General features: G+C 53.8%; 1 protein-coding gene across 1 annotated transcript; it reads right to left on the bottom strand.

The window, feature by feature from the left end:
* Nucleotides 1-4,633: 4,633 nt before the first annotated feature.
* Nucleotides 4,634-19,284, bottom strand: LOC135993938 (LON peptidase N-terminal domain and RING finger protein 3-like). Its single transcript, XM_065644157.1, has 12 exons — nucleotides 18,731-19,284; nucleotides 15,514-15,632; nucleotides 14,746-14,868; nucleotides 13,855-13,983; nucleotides 12,985-13,114; nucleotides 12,165-12,258; nucleotides 10,418-10,532; nucleotides 9,667-9,788; nucleotides 9,112-9,270; nucleotides 8,276-8,438; nucleotides 8,039-8,185; nucleotides 4,634-6,965 (listed from the first exon to the last, which is right to left on the bottom strand). Exons 1-12 carry the CDS (start codon nucleotides 19,119-19,121, stop codon nucleotides 6,768-6,770), a joined length of 1,890 nt encoding a protein of 629 aa, XP_065500229.1. The 5' UTR covers nucleotides 19,122-19,284; the 3' UTR covers nucleotides 4,634-6,767.
* Between the last annotated feature and the right edge of the window lie 614 nt (nucleotides 19,285-19,898).

Below are 19,898 nucleotides of genomic sequence, written 5' to 3'. Positions count from 1 at the left end.
ATTTCATTGCCCATTTTCACAGACCTTGTCAGGACCTCAATATATCTGGAAGCTTCTTCCCCTGTGTCAAATGTGGGTGGTACTGGGCAGCTGCAAGTGGAAACCAGCAAGAAGGCACGCAAGGCTGCTGAGTCATGGAGCCTCATTTTCCTGGAGAATCAGACTAAACTCCCACCCACGTCGCTGTTTCCACTGCCAGGGCAGAGCTGAGATGCACCCTGGTCTCCACTCCACCATCTTCCCTTTATCTTTCATTGCACAGAGCCAGGCTGCATTTATTAAGGGACGAGCCTTAATACTTGCAAGGAGTGAAATTCTTGAGGCAGAGAAGCTAAAATAACCATTGCTCACACTGCCTGTTTACCTTCTAATTGTCACTGACTCCTGTCTTTTCACGTTCCTAGTGCTTGAAAAGGGAAGAACAGATCTAGGCAATGTAATTTAATACCACAAACATACTGGCTTAATTGCAATCCCCATAAGCCAGCCACACGAATCTCTAAACAAATTCGATTAATTTATTTCAATTTGCACAAGTCCCCCTCTCAAACTGTAATTAATGGAGGAAAACAATTAAGGTAAACACAGCACAGCTGAGACAGCTATCCTTGCTAAAAGTCACATTTTAGTTTAATAATTCTGTATTTATATAAGTTCCACACTTTTAAGACATTTCTCATTTCCTCGACGTTTAATCTGTCCTGTAAATATTTCGCCTGGGCTGAAACAGTTTTGTGAAACCAGAAATCAACAGGGAGGAGACAGGGCAGGGAGAGACCCAATCACCGATGGGCGCTTTTGGGGGACATAGGCTGTGGGTAAAGACTCAGGCAAGGGGCCAGTATATATGTATCTATAGGTCTCTATAGAATCTCCCTGTTTCCCCAAGCTGGCATGTTTTGACTCAGTATTAACGATGGTTGCTTGGCTGAGCTTTGCTTAGGTTGGGTGGTGGTGCCCTACGTTGAGGGAGACCTCACCAAGCAGGCAGTGCCCGTCACTCCCACCTGCTGCAGCAAACATCTCCCCATTCCCAGCTCTGACTCTTACAATCCTACACATCTGGGCTAATTGGTGTTCATCAAGACTTTGATAGCCCCCAAGAGAGCCGTTAGCATTGGTGATGGCTCTCTGTGTCAATGTGCCGTCAAGAGACTTGGTCCCACCTGGACCCTGCTACGGTAGGGGCTGGAGAGAGCGGTGCTGGGGGTAATCTTGCACCTCCCGCTTCTTGCTCAGCCTCAGGCGTGTCACTGTCGTGAGACTGGGGACAGTCACACACTGCGTGGGGTTAATTCCTCCTCCAGGTGCTCCCTGGGGAGCTGGAAGCTGGTCCTGAATCGGATGGTGTGGGAGAGCTGGGAGGCAGCCCCACACAGCTGCCCCAAATCCAGGGCTCCCCAGCTGCAGCTCGGCAGCATCATTGGTGTGATGGGCCCAAATGGGTTTTATAAAGCCCGTAGGAAGAGTCCATCCCAGTAAATCTGTTTCCTAAAGGTCTAAATGATCCATGGTTGCACTGAGACAGCTCTACCTGCTGTATCTTCTAAGGTTTCCTGCTCCTACTTGGATCAGTGTTTGGCTTTGCACAGCTCCTGTGCGCAGCACAACTTGGAGATGTGCTAGCGAGGGACCTCCAAAATGCCACTTGATCTCTGCTCCGGGTTGTCTTCAGCACATGTCTGCAGTCACCCTGCTCTGCTCTGAACAAGACAGAGACTGATTTCACACCAGGTACAGCCTGGCCAGAGGAAGCGGTGGGCTGTTTCTTCAGGGAGACGGGCAGGTCCTACTTGAAAGCTCCAGCAGTGGCTCTGAGTCGGTTTTTTCATCACTTGTCATTTTCCATCTTTGAATACATCCTGTGGGTGAGTTTTCTTGAAAGAGATGGCACATCTGTCTTCATTGCTTTCCTTTTTTTTTTTTTTTTTAAAAAAAAGCAGGAACAATGCAATCTATCTTCCATTGCACCAGCTGGTATTGCTAAAGGATGGAAAACAATTAGGTGCTGGTTTTCTTCCTTTTCTTCCCCCCTTAATTAACCTTAACATGTACTGTACTCCTCTTCCAGTGTGAGTGCAGCCTTGCTAGAGAAGGAGATCTCAGCTTGAACAATCTCGTGTTGATTTTCTACTATCTCAAGTACCAGCTGGTCTAATTAGTTTGGAAATGTACCATTTGTTAAAGAAAGACGAGGTGCTGTCTGACACCTGTTGTATTAATTACTTGCCCCTTTAGATAATTGCTTGCCCACACTATTAGGTGAGGGAAGTTGTCACCTATGTCTCAAGCTGAAGGTGCTGAATGGGAGGGGAAGAAATGGTGCTATTGGAGAGGAGGTCGGTGGAGCTGGAGAACGCGTTCTGGGATGATGGGAGCAGTGCTAGTGCTGGTTTACACCTGCCCAGAGATGTAAAACACAGGTGCAGGATACATCTCAGTATCCACAAACGTGAGGGCTGGATGAGGTGGGAAGACGGACCCATTTGGAGAGTGGTCCCCTGACTACCAGGGACCTTGTAGGGTGACCCTGGGCAATACATTGCCTCTTCCCACCCCCAGTTCCTGCCTGTAAAATCCAGCAAAAGATAGAGATGTCTGTTTGAAAAGCTCCAATGACAAGGGTTACATAAAGGCCAGAAATCATTACTAGGTACTGTTGGGATGTGCAGAGGAGGAGCTCATACAGAGATGGAAAAATACAGGGAGGAAACAAACCTGAGCAGCAGAAAGCAAAGCACAGTGGTGCCGGAGGGCCAGAGCTCCTGAGCGGTGCAGCTGGGCAGCTCATCTCTCCTTGGACCCTGAGTGCCTCCGAGAGCCTATGCAAAGGTGGACCATCTCCCCATGCATGTGGCTGCTGACTTGGGGGTGAAGTTGCCACATGTGCTGCCATGGAACCTGGGGCAGAGAGGCTGAAGGTGCCCACAGCTGCCAGCTTCAGCTGTGCCAGGCAGGACCAGATCTGGCCTCTCTACGGGCTCATGGTGGATGATGTGTAGCAGGAGTCCTTGGAGATGGGGAAGAAGCCTCTCCCGGCCACCCTGGGTCCTCTGTGCCCTCACAGAGTCAGGTCACAGCAGCCTGGGTCCAAAAAGCTGCCAAAATGGATCTTGAAGGGAAGCGCATCTCAGGAGGAGATGGTTTGATGTGAGCCAGTGATGAGCCCAACATCCGTCTCACAGTCCCACCTGATGGTGAGGATGCTGGGGTTCCTTTGCCCAAGTAGACATTTGGGGCAGGGTTGGGAGAGTGGCAGTGTAGATGTGACTGTGTCCTTCTGAGCTGCCCCTATCCAGATCCCAACTAATTAGTAAAGAAACTCGTCGTCACAGTGGGGCTGTGAGATGCCAGGTCTGCTTTTGCAAAGGGTCATGGGACACCATTATGCCCCAGCTGTGTGCTGGGACACTAAGTTGCCTCATCTCCCACCTCTGGGCAGAGGCCATGACCAGCAGGGTGGCCAGAGGAGGATGAGGAGGACACCCCCCAACTGCCCCAGTCCCCTGCTCCAGTCCCAAAAGGGCAAACAAGACCTCGCTGGTCAGAGTGGAGAAGGGATCTCCCAGGACAGACTCCATGTACTTTGGAAAGAGGACGTCATCTCAAGTGGTGCACTGGACCAGTCTTTATCTTCACTTCTGTGCTGATGGAGAGCTCAGGGCAGTCCAGCCCTACTCGCTGTGCAGGGCCAGCGCTGAGAGCGGGGCTGCTTTTGGGGCTGGGGGTGAGAAAACCACGGCCAAGGCTCTGGCAGCAGCTGATGCACATCTCTCTGCTGTGCCTTCCTCCTCACCCACACTCAGCCTCTTCCTGACATCTAGTGGGAGCAGGGGAACATGGCAAAGGGATGCCGTGCCAGCCGCAGACCTGTGGACACAGACACACGTTAGCTTTCTTCTACCGTTGTTCCAGGTTCCCAGGCATGGTGCTAACCAGAAATGCGCAGAGGAAGTTCCCTTCCCGCCCTGGGTTTTGGATGGCACGTTTGGGAGGGAGAAGAAAGAGGTGAGGCGGGAGCAAGAGAGAGGTAAGAGCTGTCCCAGCAGGACATCCCTGTGCTTGGGGTTGGAGACCATCCCCTCTCCATCCAGGGACACTCTCTCATTTTAGACCCCGCACATGTCTCCCTGGATCATTGCTCATCCCTAATGTCAGCTGTCAAAAGCAAACCTGCTCCCGGCTCGCAGTCTTCTGCCCATGCTTGCAAAGGTGGGACAGAGACAGTTGTTCTCCACAGCATCTCAGGGACAGACACCCTCCAGGGTTATCCTGCTCTGGTCAGCATCTCTACCATACTAGTCTCCTGGTTCCCATCCTTCCCCAAAGCCTTTAGCTGCAATGATGGGCAGGAGTTAATTCTTCCTGCCTTGTTTCACATGCTTGTAAAACCACCTTATTTTTTTTTTCCCTTGTTGCCACTTTTGCTGGACTATGTTCACTGCATCTATCTAACTTGCTATCTGAAGGCCAGGGTGCCACCTCTTCACACGTCCTCATTCTCCCTCCTCATACCCAAGTACTTCCATCAATGAGCCGCTGAAAGTTAAACACCAGCAACAAAACAACAACAAAAGGGTCTTTATTTCAATGACCAGAAGATAATTTAATTCAAAGAGCACAGATACTAATACAATCCCCAAAGGTGCTCCAAGCAAATGGGGTGATTTGGGAGTCCCTTCCCAAAGCAGTCAGGCAGCTGTTGCTCTGGTCCCCAGCTCTCCCCCAGTGTGGCCATGGGGCAGAGCCACATTTCTCCCCTGTATCCCCCCCATGCCACCCCCTCACTGGAGGGACCTGTAGTGGCCCAGGGAGCTCCCACACCTGGGGAACGGGCAACTTGGGGTGTAGGTGAGGGCCTCGGAGTGGGGTGGGGGTGTCATTGAGAGAGCTCACATTGACCCTGTGGCAAAGAAAGGCACTTCCCAAATTTCAGCGCCACCGGCACACACCCACCCTGGGACCACGAGGCATCCCTTCATCCCCTGCCCACCCCAATCCGACATCCCCGGGACGTAGCCCCTCGGGGGAGTTATGGTGCCCCACAGACAGCAGCAAAGTGGGGGAGGATGTTTCTCAAAGGCAGAGGAGCAAATCCAGCTTTGAGCTGTCCCCAGCCACCCTGTGCTCACTCTGGTCCCTGGGAGCAACCCCTCAGCCTCCCCTGACTGTTGCTCCAGGGAGGCACTTTGCTGGGAGGAGGGACTGAAACCTCTCGCTCCTGGAGAGAGCAGGACAGGGAAAGGTGGTGGCCCTGGGCAGGGACCTCTCCAGAGCTGTGTCCAGAGCTCCCTGCCCAGGGCAGCAACACATGCAAGAAGGAGCATTGTAGCCCCAGCCTGATTTTTCTCTCACACACACACCCCCAACAGCCCACTGAGCCCCTAGATGTGTTGCAGAGCCTTTGGGAAAAGCAAGGATAAAATTCTGGAAGCAATGTTAATCCAACAGCTAAGTGGATGTCACTCCTAAAGTTTAACCCAAAGCCACTGAAATTATGGATGAGAGACAAAAAAAATCAAAATGTTCAGGATTTCCACGGGGGAAAGCCTGGGCTGTCCAGGGGGATGCTCTTTTCCCTGTGTCTAGAGACAAGCAGCTGCCAGGCACTTGCAGGTAGGCACTTGCTCCCCTGACATGGGCTCACAGCCTCAGTCACCAGTCCTACCTCCTCCCCTGAGGTTTGGCTCCCTGTGACTTCATCCTGTGCTTTTTGGGGGCATCCTGAACTGTTCTGCATCCCAAGTGCAAGGATCTGACCTTGGCTCAGATCCTGATTTTCTCCTGAGGATGCAGCAAGTTCACAAGAAACACTGAACACGGGAAAATTGCACTAGTCAAGGAGCAGAAAGTCTCACAAAACCACTTCCAGGTTCAACCCCCTCACGCCATCAGCTCCTTCCAGTCCCCAGATCTGACCATGCAACCTGAACCCAGCCAGGCTCGGGAGCAGAAGCCTTTGGGTGTGAGGAAAAGTACCAATGCTGCCAAATCTCTCCCTTCCCACAGCATTTCACAGCAGCGGAGCCGGCAGCCAGGGAAGCGGCCGGCAGCCTCCAGCACGGGGAAGTGGCTGGCGAGTTTGGCACCGCAAACATGGCACAGCACCAAGCAGAGCGGTGGGAAAGGGGATGTCCAGACCTGGGAGCACTTGGAGAGCAGCATCTCCTTGCTGTGTGGCCATGGAGGTGGTTAGGAGCAGGACCATGAGTTTCAGATTAATTTAACCTTTCGTCTTGCTGGAATAGAAATTAAGTCAAAGTCATAAGTGGAGGCACAGTCATCAGCTCCTGAGGCTGGGGGAAGCCACCAGGACCTCTCTGCCTTCCAGTGCCGCCACTCCCAAGCCTGAAAATCTGCTGCACAGAGCAGGACCATCTACCAAAAACCCTAAGTTGTCCTTCAAAAAGGAAGAGGCAATATTGGCACTTGGTCCACTGCCCTAAGGAGAATCCTCCTTAGCACCGAACCAGCTCAGCAAGTAATTTTGGTTCCTGAGACACAACCCAGTTTTCCATCCCAGTCCCCCCTTTGGTGGCACAGCACAGCACAGCCACGTCACCGAGCAGCTCCTGGAGATGGTGCGGATGGTGTGGTGTCACTGCCGGTGCAGCACCGGCCCCACCGAGCCAGGCAGAGGGTGTCCAGCTCATCACTGAAGCCACTTTTGGGAAGGTTCAAACCACACGCAAACCCATGAGGCAACACACAGAGAAACCCAAAGGGTTAGGGGGTCTCCCCTGCAGAGAGGCCGGGGGCCGGGGGGCTCAGACGCGGCCCCGGGGGTTGTGCTCGAGCAGCGGGTGGCCGGGGGGCGGCTGCTGCAGCAGGGCGGCGAGGATGCGCTGCAGCTGGGTGAGGCGGGCACGCAGGGACGTGCTGGAGAAGAGGTTCAGCTGGTAGGACGGGTCAAGGGGCAGGATGGAGATGAGCCACCAGCACCACATCGGGCCATCGGGCAAAGCCTGGAGGGGAGAAAGCGAGAGATAGCCGCGTCAGAAACTACAAGGGGAACACGTGGCCTTCGGGCGGCATCGCTGATGGGAAACTTTTGCTCTTGTCAGGATGGCAATGCCAGCTTTGGCTAAGGTATTCCTCTGAACAGCGCTTATGTCTGTGCAGGCTCAAAATTGCTGGATAAACTAATTTAATTTCCAGACAAACATTCCCCGGGGAATCTCCAGATATAGATTTAACCAGGAAAAGTCTATACAAAAGTCACAAAGAAATATCTTGTGCATTTCCTTGTTTGAGGCATTGCTTTTCGTGAAAATCATCACTCAAAAGGCAAGGTGCAGGCCAGGCAGGCACGACCGCTGGGCACTGCTTTTGTAAATTGGCTTTTTTAAAACCTGAGCCAAACTAAGAGGGAAATGCTCGATTCAGCTGAAGGAGGAGGAGTCATTTTGTAATTTTGAGCACAGCGTTGATGCGACTGCTGCCCAGGACAGCCTTAGCCTTGGACAAGCCAGCAAGAGCATATTTGTAACGATCCAGACAGGAAACACTTTCTTAAAAGAGTGAAAGCTAAATTTGGGGATTTTTTTTTCTCCAGAATCTGAATTTGTCACAGCAATTTAATACGCAAACTGGGTCCTGCCTTCTTAGCTTCTCTCCCCTGGCCAGCTACAGCTGTCTTAAAGGAACACAAGAAGAAAGGAGACCACAGACTCGCTGAGCTGTGGGGTTTGTTTCTTTGCCCATTTGTTTGTTTGTTTTTCTCAAGTGTTTTCAAATCCAGACAGTTCAGTTTCTCAGTTCTCATTCAGGAAAAGACTCTGGGAAAGCGTTTAAAACTCAGTGCTCAGTTTCCAAGAACAGCTTAAAACTGTAAAGAAACATTAAACAGCTTTAACAAACAAGCCCTACCATCTCCCTCAGTGAGAGGTGCCATAACTGGTAATGGGAGTGAAACACAGGGTTTGTTATGCTCTTCTTGGGGGTGGCCAAGCGGGGCAGTTACTGCAGGAACAGTGCTGCTTCAGGGGTTCTCTTGATACCCTCTCTATTCAGAGCATCCCTTCCCATGGGGCATTACCTGGATGTCCTCTTCCTTCTCCGGCAGCCGTCCATGCTGCATCAAAACGTGCCTGGAGGCAAGATCTCCATGCTCACAGAACCGCTGAGCCAAGCAGTAGGTGCTTTCGTGCAGGCTCTGCAGCTCCCGCAGCTCCTCCCCGGCCACCTGCATGGAAGAAAGAGGGATGCAGAAGGTGTCCATGGCAAAGCTCTGTCGCACCCCAGTGAGGGCTTTTGTCCTGGTCCTGCCCCTCACCTTCTTGTCCTCCAGGTACTCGATGTCTGCAGTGTTGTAGCCGTCCCTGTGTCCGCGGCTGAGCACCCGGAACCGTCGCCGGCCGATGGTGTCCACCAAGGACCTCCCGTCCGCCAGCAGCTCGATCTGCCGGATCTCCAGCATGCAGCCATAGTCAGCAAAACTGGAGGGAGCCAGGGAGAGAAGAGGGGCTGAGCTGGGATACGGGTGGTGGGAGAGCTGCTTCTCCTGAAGGCACCACCTCCAAGGAGGAAAAGGCCCAGGAACAAGCTGGCTGGGAGGGAGCAAATTCAGAGATTCACTCAACACTGTTGAGTTACCACTTGCTGCTAAGAGGGTGGGGAACAGCGAGCACACTGCCTGCACTCCCTTGGATTTGCCATATACCAAAATAACTTTGGTCCTTATACTGCCCTGATGTCTAGTGGTCCTGAAGATACCATCCCTTGCAGAGACATCCTCCCAAAGCCCAGAAAATGTTAATTATCTCATTTCATTTGAACAGGACTGTAGCACAGTGCAGATATGCCATGTAAATACAGGTATTTAAGAGAGCACTTGCATTAGGAGCCTGGACATTGAGCCCAGCCGAGGTCTGGAGGTGCCACCAGGAACATAAGGATGGCCACACTGCACCAAACAAAAGCCCATTTACCCAATGTCCTCTCATAGCTTGTTAAGGACAAAGTATGAGAAATACAGCAATTTTCAAGTGCTCACTAAGAGGAGCTGTAGGTCACAGCCAGGGAACAACGCAGCTCAGAAACATCCTGAGCCAGAAGCTGTTCCCAGACACTTTTATTTAAGAGCCACTGACACCTTGCCCAGGAGCTCACCTTTTCCCATTCTCATATACACACATGCCGAACCTCCTCGTGCCGGTCTCCTGGCACCGCCGGATCATGAGGCGGTAACGAGGTTCAAAGACGTGCAGAGGGCAGGCAATGCCAGGGAAGGACATTGTGCATACAAAGATGGGGATGTTCTTGGTCAGGCTGAGGGACAGGAGAAGAGACCACTATGAAACCTCCCAGAGCAAATCCCATCCCAAGGGCACCGCGTCAGCTGATCCTCCAAACCAGATCTGTCCTTTACCCCAGGAAGCAATGCTGCAGTGGAGAGCAACACCAAAGCTTCCACTTGGCTCACCAAGAGCCCAAGGATAGACTCTGCCCACAAAACAGCTCCTTGCAGAGATGCTGCCATATCTCCAGGTACCCCATGGGGGATGTCTGCACCCACCCGGCACTGCTGTGACATGGTCCTAGAAATGGGACGGCCATCACTTGAGCAGAACCAAGCCAGAGCAATGGTATGTGGCGTGGACAGTCCCCTTGGAGCACCTCCCAGCCCCCGTGCACGCACAGACACCGGAGCAGGTCCCTGCTTACTTGGAGAGCTCTGCCATCTCAGCCCGGTGCAGGTCCCGGCGCTGGGCCAGCTGTGCAGGGAAGGTGGCCAGCATGATGTCCTGCAGCAGTACGGTGGGGCTGTAGCTTCCAGCCTTTAGGTACTAAAAGAAATTAGACCCAGAAATAGGTTGGAGAAGAGCAGGGGGGGAGCCCTGAGGCCCTGACAGGCTCTAAATCACACTCACTTTTATTGGACCTGAGGGTAATTTTAGATCAGAGAAAGTCAGGGATAAAACCTACTGAGGGATGTTGAACCATCTAACAGGATGGGATGTCACCTCCACTGAGACCTCTAGATGCAGCTCAGACCCAGGGTCTGTCCAACACAGCGTCCTGTCTCTGACAGTGATGCAGCCCTTGTATGACAACCTAATTTCCCTCACGGTCTCATACGAATCCCTTTTCATTAAAGATTAAATCAAATCTCCAGGCTAGCAGGTTTTCCATCCATTTCCATTTTTAAAAGTAATTAGCATCCCCTTCTTTCTCTCTCTTCTCTACCTCTCAGTCCTGTTTACAATCTCACTAAATCACTGTGGCATCTTGTGGAAATTAATCTCTTGATCTTAATTATCAACTGTCTGGCTATTCCCACGTGAGTGGAGATGACACCGCCGTGCCAGGGAGCTGCTAACATCAGAGCATCGCTCCTTCCCACCCCAGCTCGGGGCACGCTGCCAACAGTGCCCGGCTCTCCCCTGGCTCCATCCCGTGGGACACATGCCCTCACCTCTCTCAGGCTCTGTTTGCAGAGGGGACAGTTGGGCCGGTGGTCCAGGCAGCGTTCGAGGCACTCCTTGCAGAAGGTGTGTCCGCACGGCGTTGTCACCGGCTCGAAGAACATCCTGCAAAGGGACCAAAGTCAACAGACCACAGAGAGCGACATGGGGGAAGGAGTGCAGGTGACCCCAGCTGAGAGACACTTCACAGAGCCTCTGTCCATAGGGCTGGGCACCCTCAAGCTGCTGTTCCCCAGGCCTGGCACAGCACCCTGCTTTGGAAACCCCAGCTGGCCTCAGCCCCATGGTGCAGGGGTCGCACAAAGCCCTCGGGGACCTGCAGAGGCCCAGGCTGGTGCTGCAAGGGTTGAGCAGGTCAGGGTGGGCAAAGCCATGGATGCAGCTTCTGGCTATCCCCAGCCTTGTACCTGCATCTTCGTTCAATCACCTTGCTGACAGCAAGAGATTTTGCTTCCAGCAGGAATAAGACATTTCCTGTGTTCCTTCCCACCATTTCAAGGGAAATCTCCTGCCTTCACCAGCCTTCTGCACTGAAGACAACAATGTGATGCAATGGGAGGTTATCTCACAGCATGTCTTCCAAGCCCTGGCAGTCCATGCCTATGAAACCTGCCTTCACTAAAGCTGCATTGGCTAAGGTTTGTTCATCACTCCTGTTCATTAAATGTAAAGGTTCCTAACTGGCTTATTCCTTTAATTAGAAGGCTGGGCTCAGACTGTTGGACTTTCACAGCGATGTAAGATGAGAACTGCCCCAGGCCTGAGCACTGCTCCCCATCCCTGCGGGGTCTCCGTGGAGCCCATCAGTACACACATGGCACTTCTTGGTCCTGGCAGGGCTGCGGTTCCCCAGACACCCAAAAAGCAGTGACAGGAAAGTGCCTCCTTCTCCTCTGCTCCAAAAGCAGAGCCGGCGGCAAGCACTCAGACTGCTCACAGGTAGCTCCAGGATCAAAAATGAAATGAAGGTGTTGGGAAAGCCCTGCTCAGCACAGAGCCCTGACTCCTCCTGAATACTATGTTTCCCTGCTCTCAGAAGAGACCTAAATTCACCTAATTCAGATCAGATGCAGCCTTGACCTCTCTCCCCTTTGTCATTCCCCCATGCCATGCCCAGACCTGGAAAAAGCTGCCGTGACAGAGACCTTGACCGTCTTGCACGTCCAGCGGTGCAACGTCCAGCCCTCTGCCAGCAGCCACTTGCACAGCTGCTCGAGGTCCTGGGCCACGCCGGAAAAAACAGCCTGGTTTCTGCATGTCCTGTGGCAGCACCCAGCCCTTCCCCAGCCCTGAGTCAGCAGACAGACATGTGCTCGACCCTGTTCCCTTTTCCACCTCCAGCAGGCACAGAGCTCAGAAATGCTCCCCTCTGGATTTGCAATATCCCCATCACAGATGGGATTTACCTGGGGCAACACCTTCGTGTTCCAGCCTGCAGTTACAAAGGGCAACCACTGCCTTCAGTCTTTGACCCCGCTGAACATCCCCACCTCCACACGGATAGCCCAAGTGACACAGACCTAACGATGCTGCGCCCTGAGACAAGGTGATCGGAGCTCTTACAGCCTGGCAGGGCAGAGCATGCCCCTATCTTCTCTTATCTCTACCAAAACCTGCATTTCAGCACTACTGGGGACTGAGTGTGCAATTAAGATGTGAAGAAAGATCCACACCAGGAAAGAAAACCCAGCAGGTGCTAACTCTTCATCCTAAAAGCTCTCCCACCAGAGAACTCACCGTATGCAGAGGGAGCACTCCAAGTCAGATATGCTCAGCAGCTCCCAAAGGGATGGCTGGGTATCCTTTGCTGCTGCTGTTTCCTCTTCGTTATCTAGTGGCAAAAGAGAAGGAAAGAGAAGATGCCCCATTTCAATGCTGAAAATTTATCTTTGCTTTTCTTGTTCTGAGGTGTAAGTAGTTAATTGCTACACAAAGTGCTTTGAAGGTTAAAACAAAACTGCTAGAAAATGTGACATAAACTCCCCCTATTAACCCACCTGTGTTCATCCATTGCTTTTCCATCCATGGGTCTCATGGTACTTGGTAGAGGAAGGTGGTATCTCCCTACCCCCTTTTGTAGGCAGGGAAACTGAGGCACTGAGAGGTGAAGTGGCCTAAGAAGCTCCCAGATGGAGGTCTCTAGAGACCTACCACAAGGCATCATCACTGCTTTATGAAACCCATATACATGGGATTAATTAAATGAATGTCAATGGAGGCGTCACTTCCCCCAACACATGACACACTGTGTCCCTTACAAGGGAATTGAAGTTCTGATCTAAAACCCATGGGAACCAAAGGAAGCCTCTCCCTGGCTCCACACAGGGAGCAAGCGATGTCTGGCTTTAGCAAGAACTTTTCGCCAAGCTAGACCCAAAGGTTTGGTGTAAGTTCACCAGCTCCTCACAGGCGTGAGAGTCAGCGAATGTGCCGGCCAGAGCTGCCCCTGGGACGTCTGCTCCCTGAGCTGGCACACAATGCCAGAACCAAGTTTTCAGTGCCAAAATGGATTGTAATCAAGTATTTCACATGAGATGAGATTTTGGTAGACGCTCACCTACCAACCACCGGTCCTGCCTCTCTGCTGAAGTCTCCGGTTCCTGCTGTCGCCCCGGCTGGGAAAGGGTGGCCATGCCCTGGCCATGCTCAGCATCCCCTCTGCCATCTGCCCGCTCTCCCTCCTGATCCTAGACACAGCAAAGACAAAATTGAGACCAAAACCTCTTCTCTGTTTGAATACAGAGCCCCATCCACCCCACCAAGCCCAACAGCACCGGGAGGTTTCCTGATGTGTTGCTGTGTATTAACATCTGGCATCTGCGGGACAGCAGGAGCGCGTGGCCTTCACAGACATCCCGGCTCATCTCATGGTTAAAACGTGAGTTTACTCTGTCCAGATGTACCACCTGATATTTGGGTGTATCTGAGCCCTTTTTCTCTGATTTCCTCCTCTCTCTAAACCTTCCAAATTTATCTATAGAAAGCAAAGAGCAAAATATGACCTTTCCTTAATAGCTGCTAATGGTCTGAATTGTTCTTAAATGTCGTTTTTGGATGAAAAAAAAATTAAAACTGACTTCTTTTTTTTTATTCTGAATATAGTGTGGCTTGGTTGTTTTAAACCTAATGAGAGTCTAAAATCTTACCAGAAGTATTGCAGAATAAACCCAGGAAATGAATGGAGGCAGAAAGAGCGTCCTCTCTTTCCCCAGTCTCCACAGCATCAGCTCTGACAGTGTCTTTGCTCTCCTGCTCTCCACTCCTTGCACCCTCTCTTCCCAGCACGCAACCACATGCACGTGGCTATGGTCCTGCACAGCCTCCCATTATCTCACCTCCTTTCCCCTCATTGGAAAACCCCAATTTGGGATGTCCCATGGGAACAGTAAATCCCACCGCAGTCTCAGATCTTTGCAGGCTCTCTTACCTGAGCTCGTGGGGAGGAGAATGGGAGCACAGGGCTCCCTCCATCCACCTGGGGACCAGTCGAGCCCCAGTGAGCAACACCCGAGTGTGCAGCAGCCGTGCATGGCTGAGGAGCATCTTCTGCAAGGATCTGCAAGGAGAAAGCAGGGCTCAGGTGGTGCGGGGAGAAGGAAGCAAGGAGGTGGGTAGGCTGCCAGGCTCCCTCTTTCCCCCAAGCAGCCTCCTGCTCACTGCGGGGCACGTTTGGGTTACCTGTTTCAGCGCTGGCTGAGCTCTCTATCAAACAAATACCAGCACGTAAGGAAGAAAGCAGCATGAGCTAGCAAACAAAACGGTGTGTTTTAAGGGCTGGGACCCATGTTCTCTACCACCCACGAAGAGCAGGAAGGGAGTGAGCTGTGGAGGGCACAAGGTCGTTCACCATTCCCCTGCCCTTTCCCTCCTGGAGGGCAACTGTCCATTCATGGCATGAATTCTCCATGCTGAGGACACTGCTGGAGGCCCCACCATTGTGAGTGATTTTGGTACACAGGTGAGGGCTGATGTGAAATCACCTACAGAAAAGATATTGACTCTCCAGTGGCAGCCTTCAGCTGGCTGCTTTGCCTTGGGTGACTACTGATGCTGCCTCGAAGCCCACCTCATGCCACGTCGGCATCTAAATTCTGCAAAACCTCAGACTTGAAGATATGGACTGAGGAAGGGGAGCTTTTTTCATGGGTGAACCTGCATCGGAGCGATGGGAAGGCTCTTAGACCACAACCTGACTTCACTTGATCGCAGTGCTGTCCAGAGCAGCACTATTGTGATGGACACGAGTCCTTCAGAGGAGAAAAGCATCTCCCTGTGTGATGCAAGGACATGGATCCCCACCATGGTACATCCCACGCACCTTCTCCATCTCTCTCCGAGCAGGGTGGAAATGGGGACTGAGTGTCAGGCAGTGTTCCCACGCCAGCAGGGCTTCAGCTCTCTGTCCCATCTCCAGAAGCACCTTCCCTTTCCTGAAAAAGCCCTGCAAAGCAGAAAAACCTGCAGTGACTATGAGACAGTGACCAGCTGAGTACGTGTCCCTTCAGCTCCCATGCAAGCGCCAAGGGAAACTCCCTGCAGCCTCCTGCCTGCACCCATCCCAGGCCAAAGCACCCAGACATGTCATTTCTCCCATGCTCAGACCTGCCTAAAAAAGACAGGTCCACCCAGAGCCAGGTACCCATAAAACAGGACTCTCCCAAAATGCAGCAGTTGCAAAAGCCAAGCAAACAAACCCTACAGAGACCTAGAGAAGGTGTCAAGAGCTTCTGCCTTTGAAGTTGAAAAACTCTTGCCAACGAGTGCTTCGCAAAGCAGAAAGCAAGCTCCAGGGCTGATTTCGCTAATGGCAGCTCAGTCTCTGGCCAACACTTCCCCGAGCTCCCAGCTGCCATCCCGCACACCAGCACGGCTCCGTGCGAGCAAGGAGGGATGCGATGCCGGAGCTCTCCTGTTCCTGCAACGCAGCGCTTGCAGCCTGGATTTGCAACTTAATGGGTTTGGCAAGTGTATTTCTGAGCAAGATGAATCCAGCGGCTAGGAGAATTCAGGAAAGTGGGAAACTGCTCCCATAGAGTGAGATTTGGCTCCAAGCACAGCCAGTCGATGGGCCATCCCCTCTGCTCACCTCATGCCCTCCAGGCTCAGCCCTGCACACAGCGTCCAGGTCCTCCAGCGCCTGCTGGTGCTGTCCCAGTGCTGCGAATGCCTCTGCCCGGCACAGCCGCAGGGAGCTGGCGTCTGGGGCTGCAAAGAGAAATGCCGTCACTCATGTGATGAGTTCATGGTAAGGCAGTAGGGCTGGATGGGGCCAGGGAGATGCCACTGCGGTGGGATAGCCTCTGTGCCGCTGCCTTGTGCTGAGCACAGCCAGATTCTGTGCTTCTCTTGGGCAGGAGTCACTGGCCTCATAAGTCTCTGCAGGGAAGCTATTTCCCCTAAATATCTAGTTTGAAACTCTTAGAGGCTCTTCTCTTTGTTTTTCCCCATCTTCCCCTGAACGGCCTCAGCCAAGGGGCTCCACCACTGCCTTGGGGCTCAGCCACGCTGGGATCTGGGCTCTCATCCATCCTTTTGGGATGCAGCAAAAAGGCTGTACCATACACATACTTCCTAAGGGGGCTGTTGCCACAGAAGGCTCTGCAATGTGATTCATCCAGCAGAGCCACAATAACATGTTACCAAACAAGCCTGCAGCTGCAGAGACCTGCAATCCCAAATCACCAGGGAGCCTCCTGGACCCACCTCACTGCCACCGCTTTCCCAAGGCAGAGGGGGAACCAGGGAGGCTGCAAGAATCTGCCCCCACGACGAGACCCAGGGTTTTCAAGTGTGAGAAAAGGCTGAGATTTCCCAAAGTGGAGGAAGGGAACTGAGCATCCAGTTCCTCGTCAGCGAGATGTCACTGCTGGGATCTCAGTGGTGAGGGGGACACTGCTCCCTCAGATGCTGCTGGCCGTGACATCCCAAGCATCACGGTGCTGGGTGCCCCACACGTGCCTGCCTGCTCCTAAATAACAGGCAGTGGAACCCTCCCCTCTCCTGCCTCAGAGAAACCTCATAAAGACTCTCCTTTCTACCAGCATTGACAGCAGGGGAATTGGGGTGGGGGATGTCACGGAGCACAAATGAACAGCACCCAAAAGCCCACACAGTGAGGCTCATGGAGTAACCAGGTGTGGTAATGTTTGTGGGTTTGAACCATGGATGATTCCCAGACCCACCCCGTTATATCACAGCTTGCCGCGGAGGCGACCTACATCCACCGCGCTGCCGGCTTTCCAGCTAAGGCAACGGGTCCATGCACCCAGCCCTGTGTCCTGCCCCCAGTGCTGAGCATCACCAACAGGATGCTGGCTCTGAGGCCAAACCTGCAGCTCCCTTGGACCTTATTTTATAATGTTACTAGGAACCTTAGAGCTCAAATCAGTAAATGTGGGAACTTGCTGTTCCATATCCCATCCTGCAAGCCTGCACCCAGAGATGAAATATTCCAGCCCCTAGCAACAGGTAGAGATGGATAAATGGGTACAAAGTCTAGAGGCTTATTTTCCATGTGGGCAAACCCATTTGAACATTTGCACAGCCTGGCAATAAAGCAACCAATTTGGTGAAAACAAGATGTGTAAAATCGGGCTACAAATTCTGCATTTCTCTTCTGCTGCAGCTATTTTTGATCTATGATATCATTAGACACCAGGGACATAAGCCAGCTGGTGGCCCCAGCGGCTGATGAGTGACTGATAGTGCTCCCCAGCCTCCTGGCTCCAGGCATGTTGAGAGGCCTCCTGTGTTACGCGTTCTAGTGCCTTTTTTTTTTTCTTTTGTTCACTTAGAAAAACAGAAGATAAGAAGTTGACAATTCATTTTCTGCCAAGCAAAGAGAGCTGCTCTGTGGGTTGGGCTAAATGGGGCACTGCAAACTGGCCCACAATGTGATGCTGAACCACAAAAAAAAATCCCAAACGTTGTCATGGGTAAAACACTTAGTGGCTATGTTTGAAAGTGAAGGCAGACCCGTAAGAAGTTGTGCACCCTGAAAGTGGTCTGCAGGCTGCAGGAGCTGGAAAACACATCCTGAAAGCATCACCCACATGGCTGAGCCTGAGCAGCACCAGCAAGCGCAGGTTTATGGGAGCTGCACCTGGGATTGCAATTTCCTCGTTCATTGCCCTAAGCTGGACTTCCCCTGTCCTTTGGGGAATGGAGCGTGCAGGAAAGACCGAGGACAGAGCTTATAGCTTTTCCTCTTTATACTCACAGAGGCTTTTTGAAAAGAGATAGATAATCGTATACTCCAATCAGACAAAAGCCTGGCAATAAGGAAAACAGTACTAGGGAACCGTGTACATGCATTTGCATTAAAGGACGGGTGAGCAGGGTATGCGACTGATGCCTTGGGAAGTTGCATAAAGGGACCTGCTTTCTACTGCCAACACCAGGATGGGCCAGCCCGCTCAGCTCTTTGGTTCTAGGCGTATCCTGAACCTCTGGCACTTTTCTCACAGCAGGCGATGAATAAGTGTCTGTGCTGCAGGAGGAGAGCTGACTGCTGTCATAGAAACGCCGCTGGAGAAAGGACCTTCTGCCTCCACTGTCCCAACCCCCTGCTCCAGACACATTGTATAACCCCTTTTATTTAAGCATTACTTTCCAGGAAATCCACTTACAGCCACACATTAAAGCAGATCAGCCCCCCTGAGCTTGATCCTGACTCTGCAGACACATGTTTTGCCAGAGCGGGTTGTGCACCCTGCCCTGTGCTGCGGGGCTGGTGCAGGAGCCCGGCCAAGGCTGCGTTCTCGCCAGGCTCTGAGGGCAAGGTCGCATCTGTCCAGGACTGGAAAAGTCCCAACCACTTTACATAATGCCCACCCCCGGGCAAGTCTCTTCCTCCGACTCTGAAATATTGCAGGGTGGCAAGATGCAAGAGGCTGTTTGCGGCTCTTTCCCCTCCAGCCCCTTGCTAATGCCAGAAGCATGTGGCCGATGGGGCACAGGCCATGTGCCCAGCACTGCCCATGGCCCTCGCAGCCGGGATGAGCAGCGGGGCTTGCCCAGCCACCCACCCCCTCACATCATCCCAGGACACCTGCAGCCACGGGAGACATGCCCAGCAGCTGGATGCCTCCTCCCCATCCCCACCAGCCTTTCTAACATTTCCAGTTTCCAAGTTATCCCAGCTCTGGGCTGTGCAGGCTCGGAGGGCACTGGGGCGCTGGGACAAAGTAACCTCCATTAGTACCCCCCCCTCCCCAGCAGCACAGCCCACACACCCCCATCTCAGCTGCAGGGCTGGCCCCTTGCACCCAGCATCCTCACCCCTTGGGCCCGGTGGTGCTCACCCAGCTCGACCCCCTTCTGAGCCATCCTCAGCGCTTCCTCTGCATCTCCACGGGTGAGACGGTCCCGGACATGTGCCACCAGCCAGGCCAGCCGGACCTCCCGCTCCACGCATTTCTCCAGGAGGCCGCAGAGCACCACGTTGCACCTCGCCGTCCCAACGCCCAGCAGCTTCAACCTCTCCTGGCACAGGGGGCAGCGGGAGGGCAGGGCCCTCCCAAGGCACGGCTTGCAGAAAGAGTGACCGCAGGACACGGTCACCGGCTTCCAGAGGAGGAGGAGGCAGGAGGGGCAGCGCAGCATGTCCAAGTCCCCGCTCCCGGGGCCGGGTGGCTGCCGGGAGGGGCTTTCCCCCCGGCATGGGGAGGACAGGCTGGGGGGGCCGTGGCTCATGGCAGCAGTTGCAGCCGACGAGGGGAGCTGCCCCTAGGGCTGGCAGTGCCCGCACACTCCGGCCACCGCCGGGTCCCCGCGCATTGAGCCGCTCCGCTCCGCCCGGCTCAGCCCATCATCCCCGCCCGGCCCGGCGCAGGGCTGCGGCTCCCGGCACGGCACGTCCCGTCCCGCCTGGGCAAGACCCCCCCGAGCCGAACCGGCGGGGGCCGCCGGTGGCGGAGCTGCCGGTGCCGCCATTGGCCGCCGCCGCGCTGCGCCGCCCCGCCCCGGCCGCGTTTCGTAACGGAGCCGGCGGCGCCGCGGCCGCCGCGGAGCGGGACGCGGGTGCGGGGGAACGTGCCGCGGCGTGGGGTCGGGCACGGGGTGCGGGGGTGCTGGGGAGGCTCCCGTACCGATCCCCGGAACGGGGCGCGGGGCGTTGGGGTGCTCCGGAGCAGCTGGGGTGCGGGGTACAAGTTGGGGCACTCGAGCGTGATGCCATGCGAACGTGCGGGAGAGCTCTCTGGACTAGCTGGAGTGCTGGGTCCCCAGGGGGATCTGGGGTGCTCTGAAGTGGGACCAGGGTGCAAAGTGCTGGGGGATGTTTTGGGGTGCCCCAGAGTGGGGCCAGGGCACTTTGGAGCCAGCCTATGCCATGGACTACCTGGGGTGTCCGGGGTACTGTGGAGAGGGGCTGGGGCACAAGGCCTGAGGGAGACAGGGTGCTCTGGGATGGGGACAGGAAGGTGGGATGCTCTGGGGCACTGGAGACCTGGGGTGCTTGGGAGCAGTGCA

This window comes from Caloenas nicobarica, chromosome 13 (genome assembly GCF_036013445.1).
Source record: "Caloenas nicobarica isolate bCalNic1 chromosome 13, bCalNic1.hap1, whole genome shotgun sequence".
Lineage (NCBI taxonomy): Eukaryota > Metazoa > Chordata > Aves > Columbiformes > Columbidae > Caloenas > Caloenas nicobarica.
The sequence above is the reverse complement of the archived record's forward strand: the minus strand, read 5'-3'. Positions and strand labels throughout refer to the sequence as shown.

Excerpts from the sequence above, each read along its gene's own strand:
- LOC135993938 (XM_065644157.1), bottom strand. The coding sequence starts at position 19,121 with ATGAGCCACGGCCCCCCCAGCCTGTCCTCCCCATGCCGGGGGGAAAGC. Across the intron at positions 12,259-12,984 it reads GCAGGACCGGTGGTTGGTAG|ATAACGAAGAGGAAACAGCA; the intron begins GTGAGCGTCTAC and ends TTTTGCCACTAG. Across the intron at positions 9,271-9,666 it reads GAGATGGCAGAGCTCTCCAA|CCTGACCAAGAACATCCCCA; the intron begins GTAAGCAGGGAC and ends CCTGTCCCTCAG.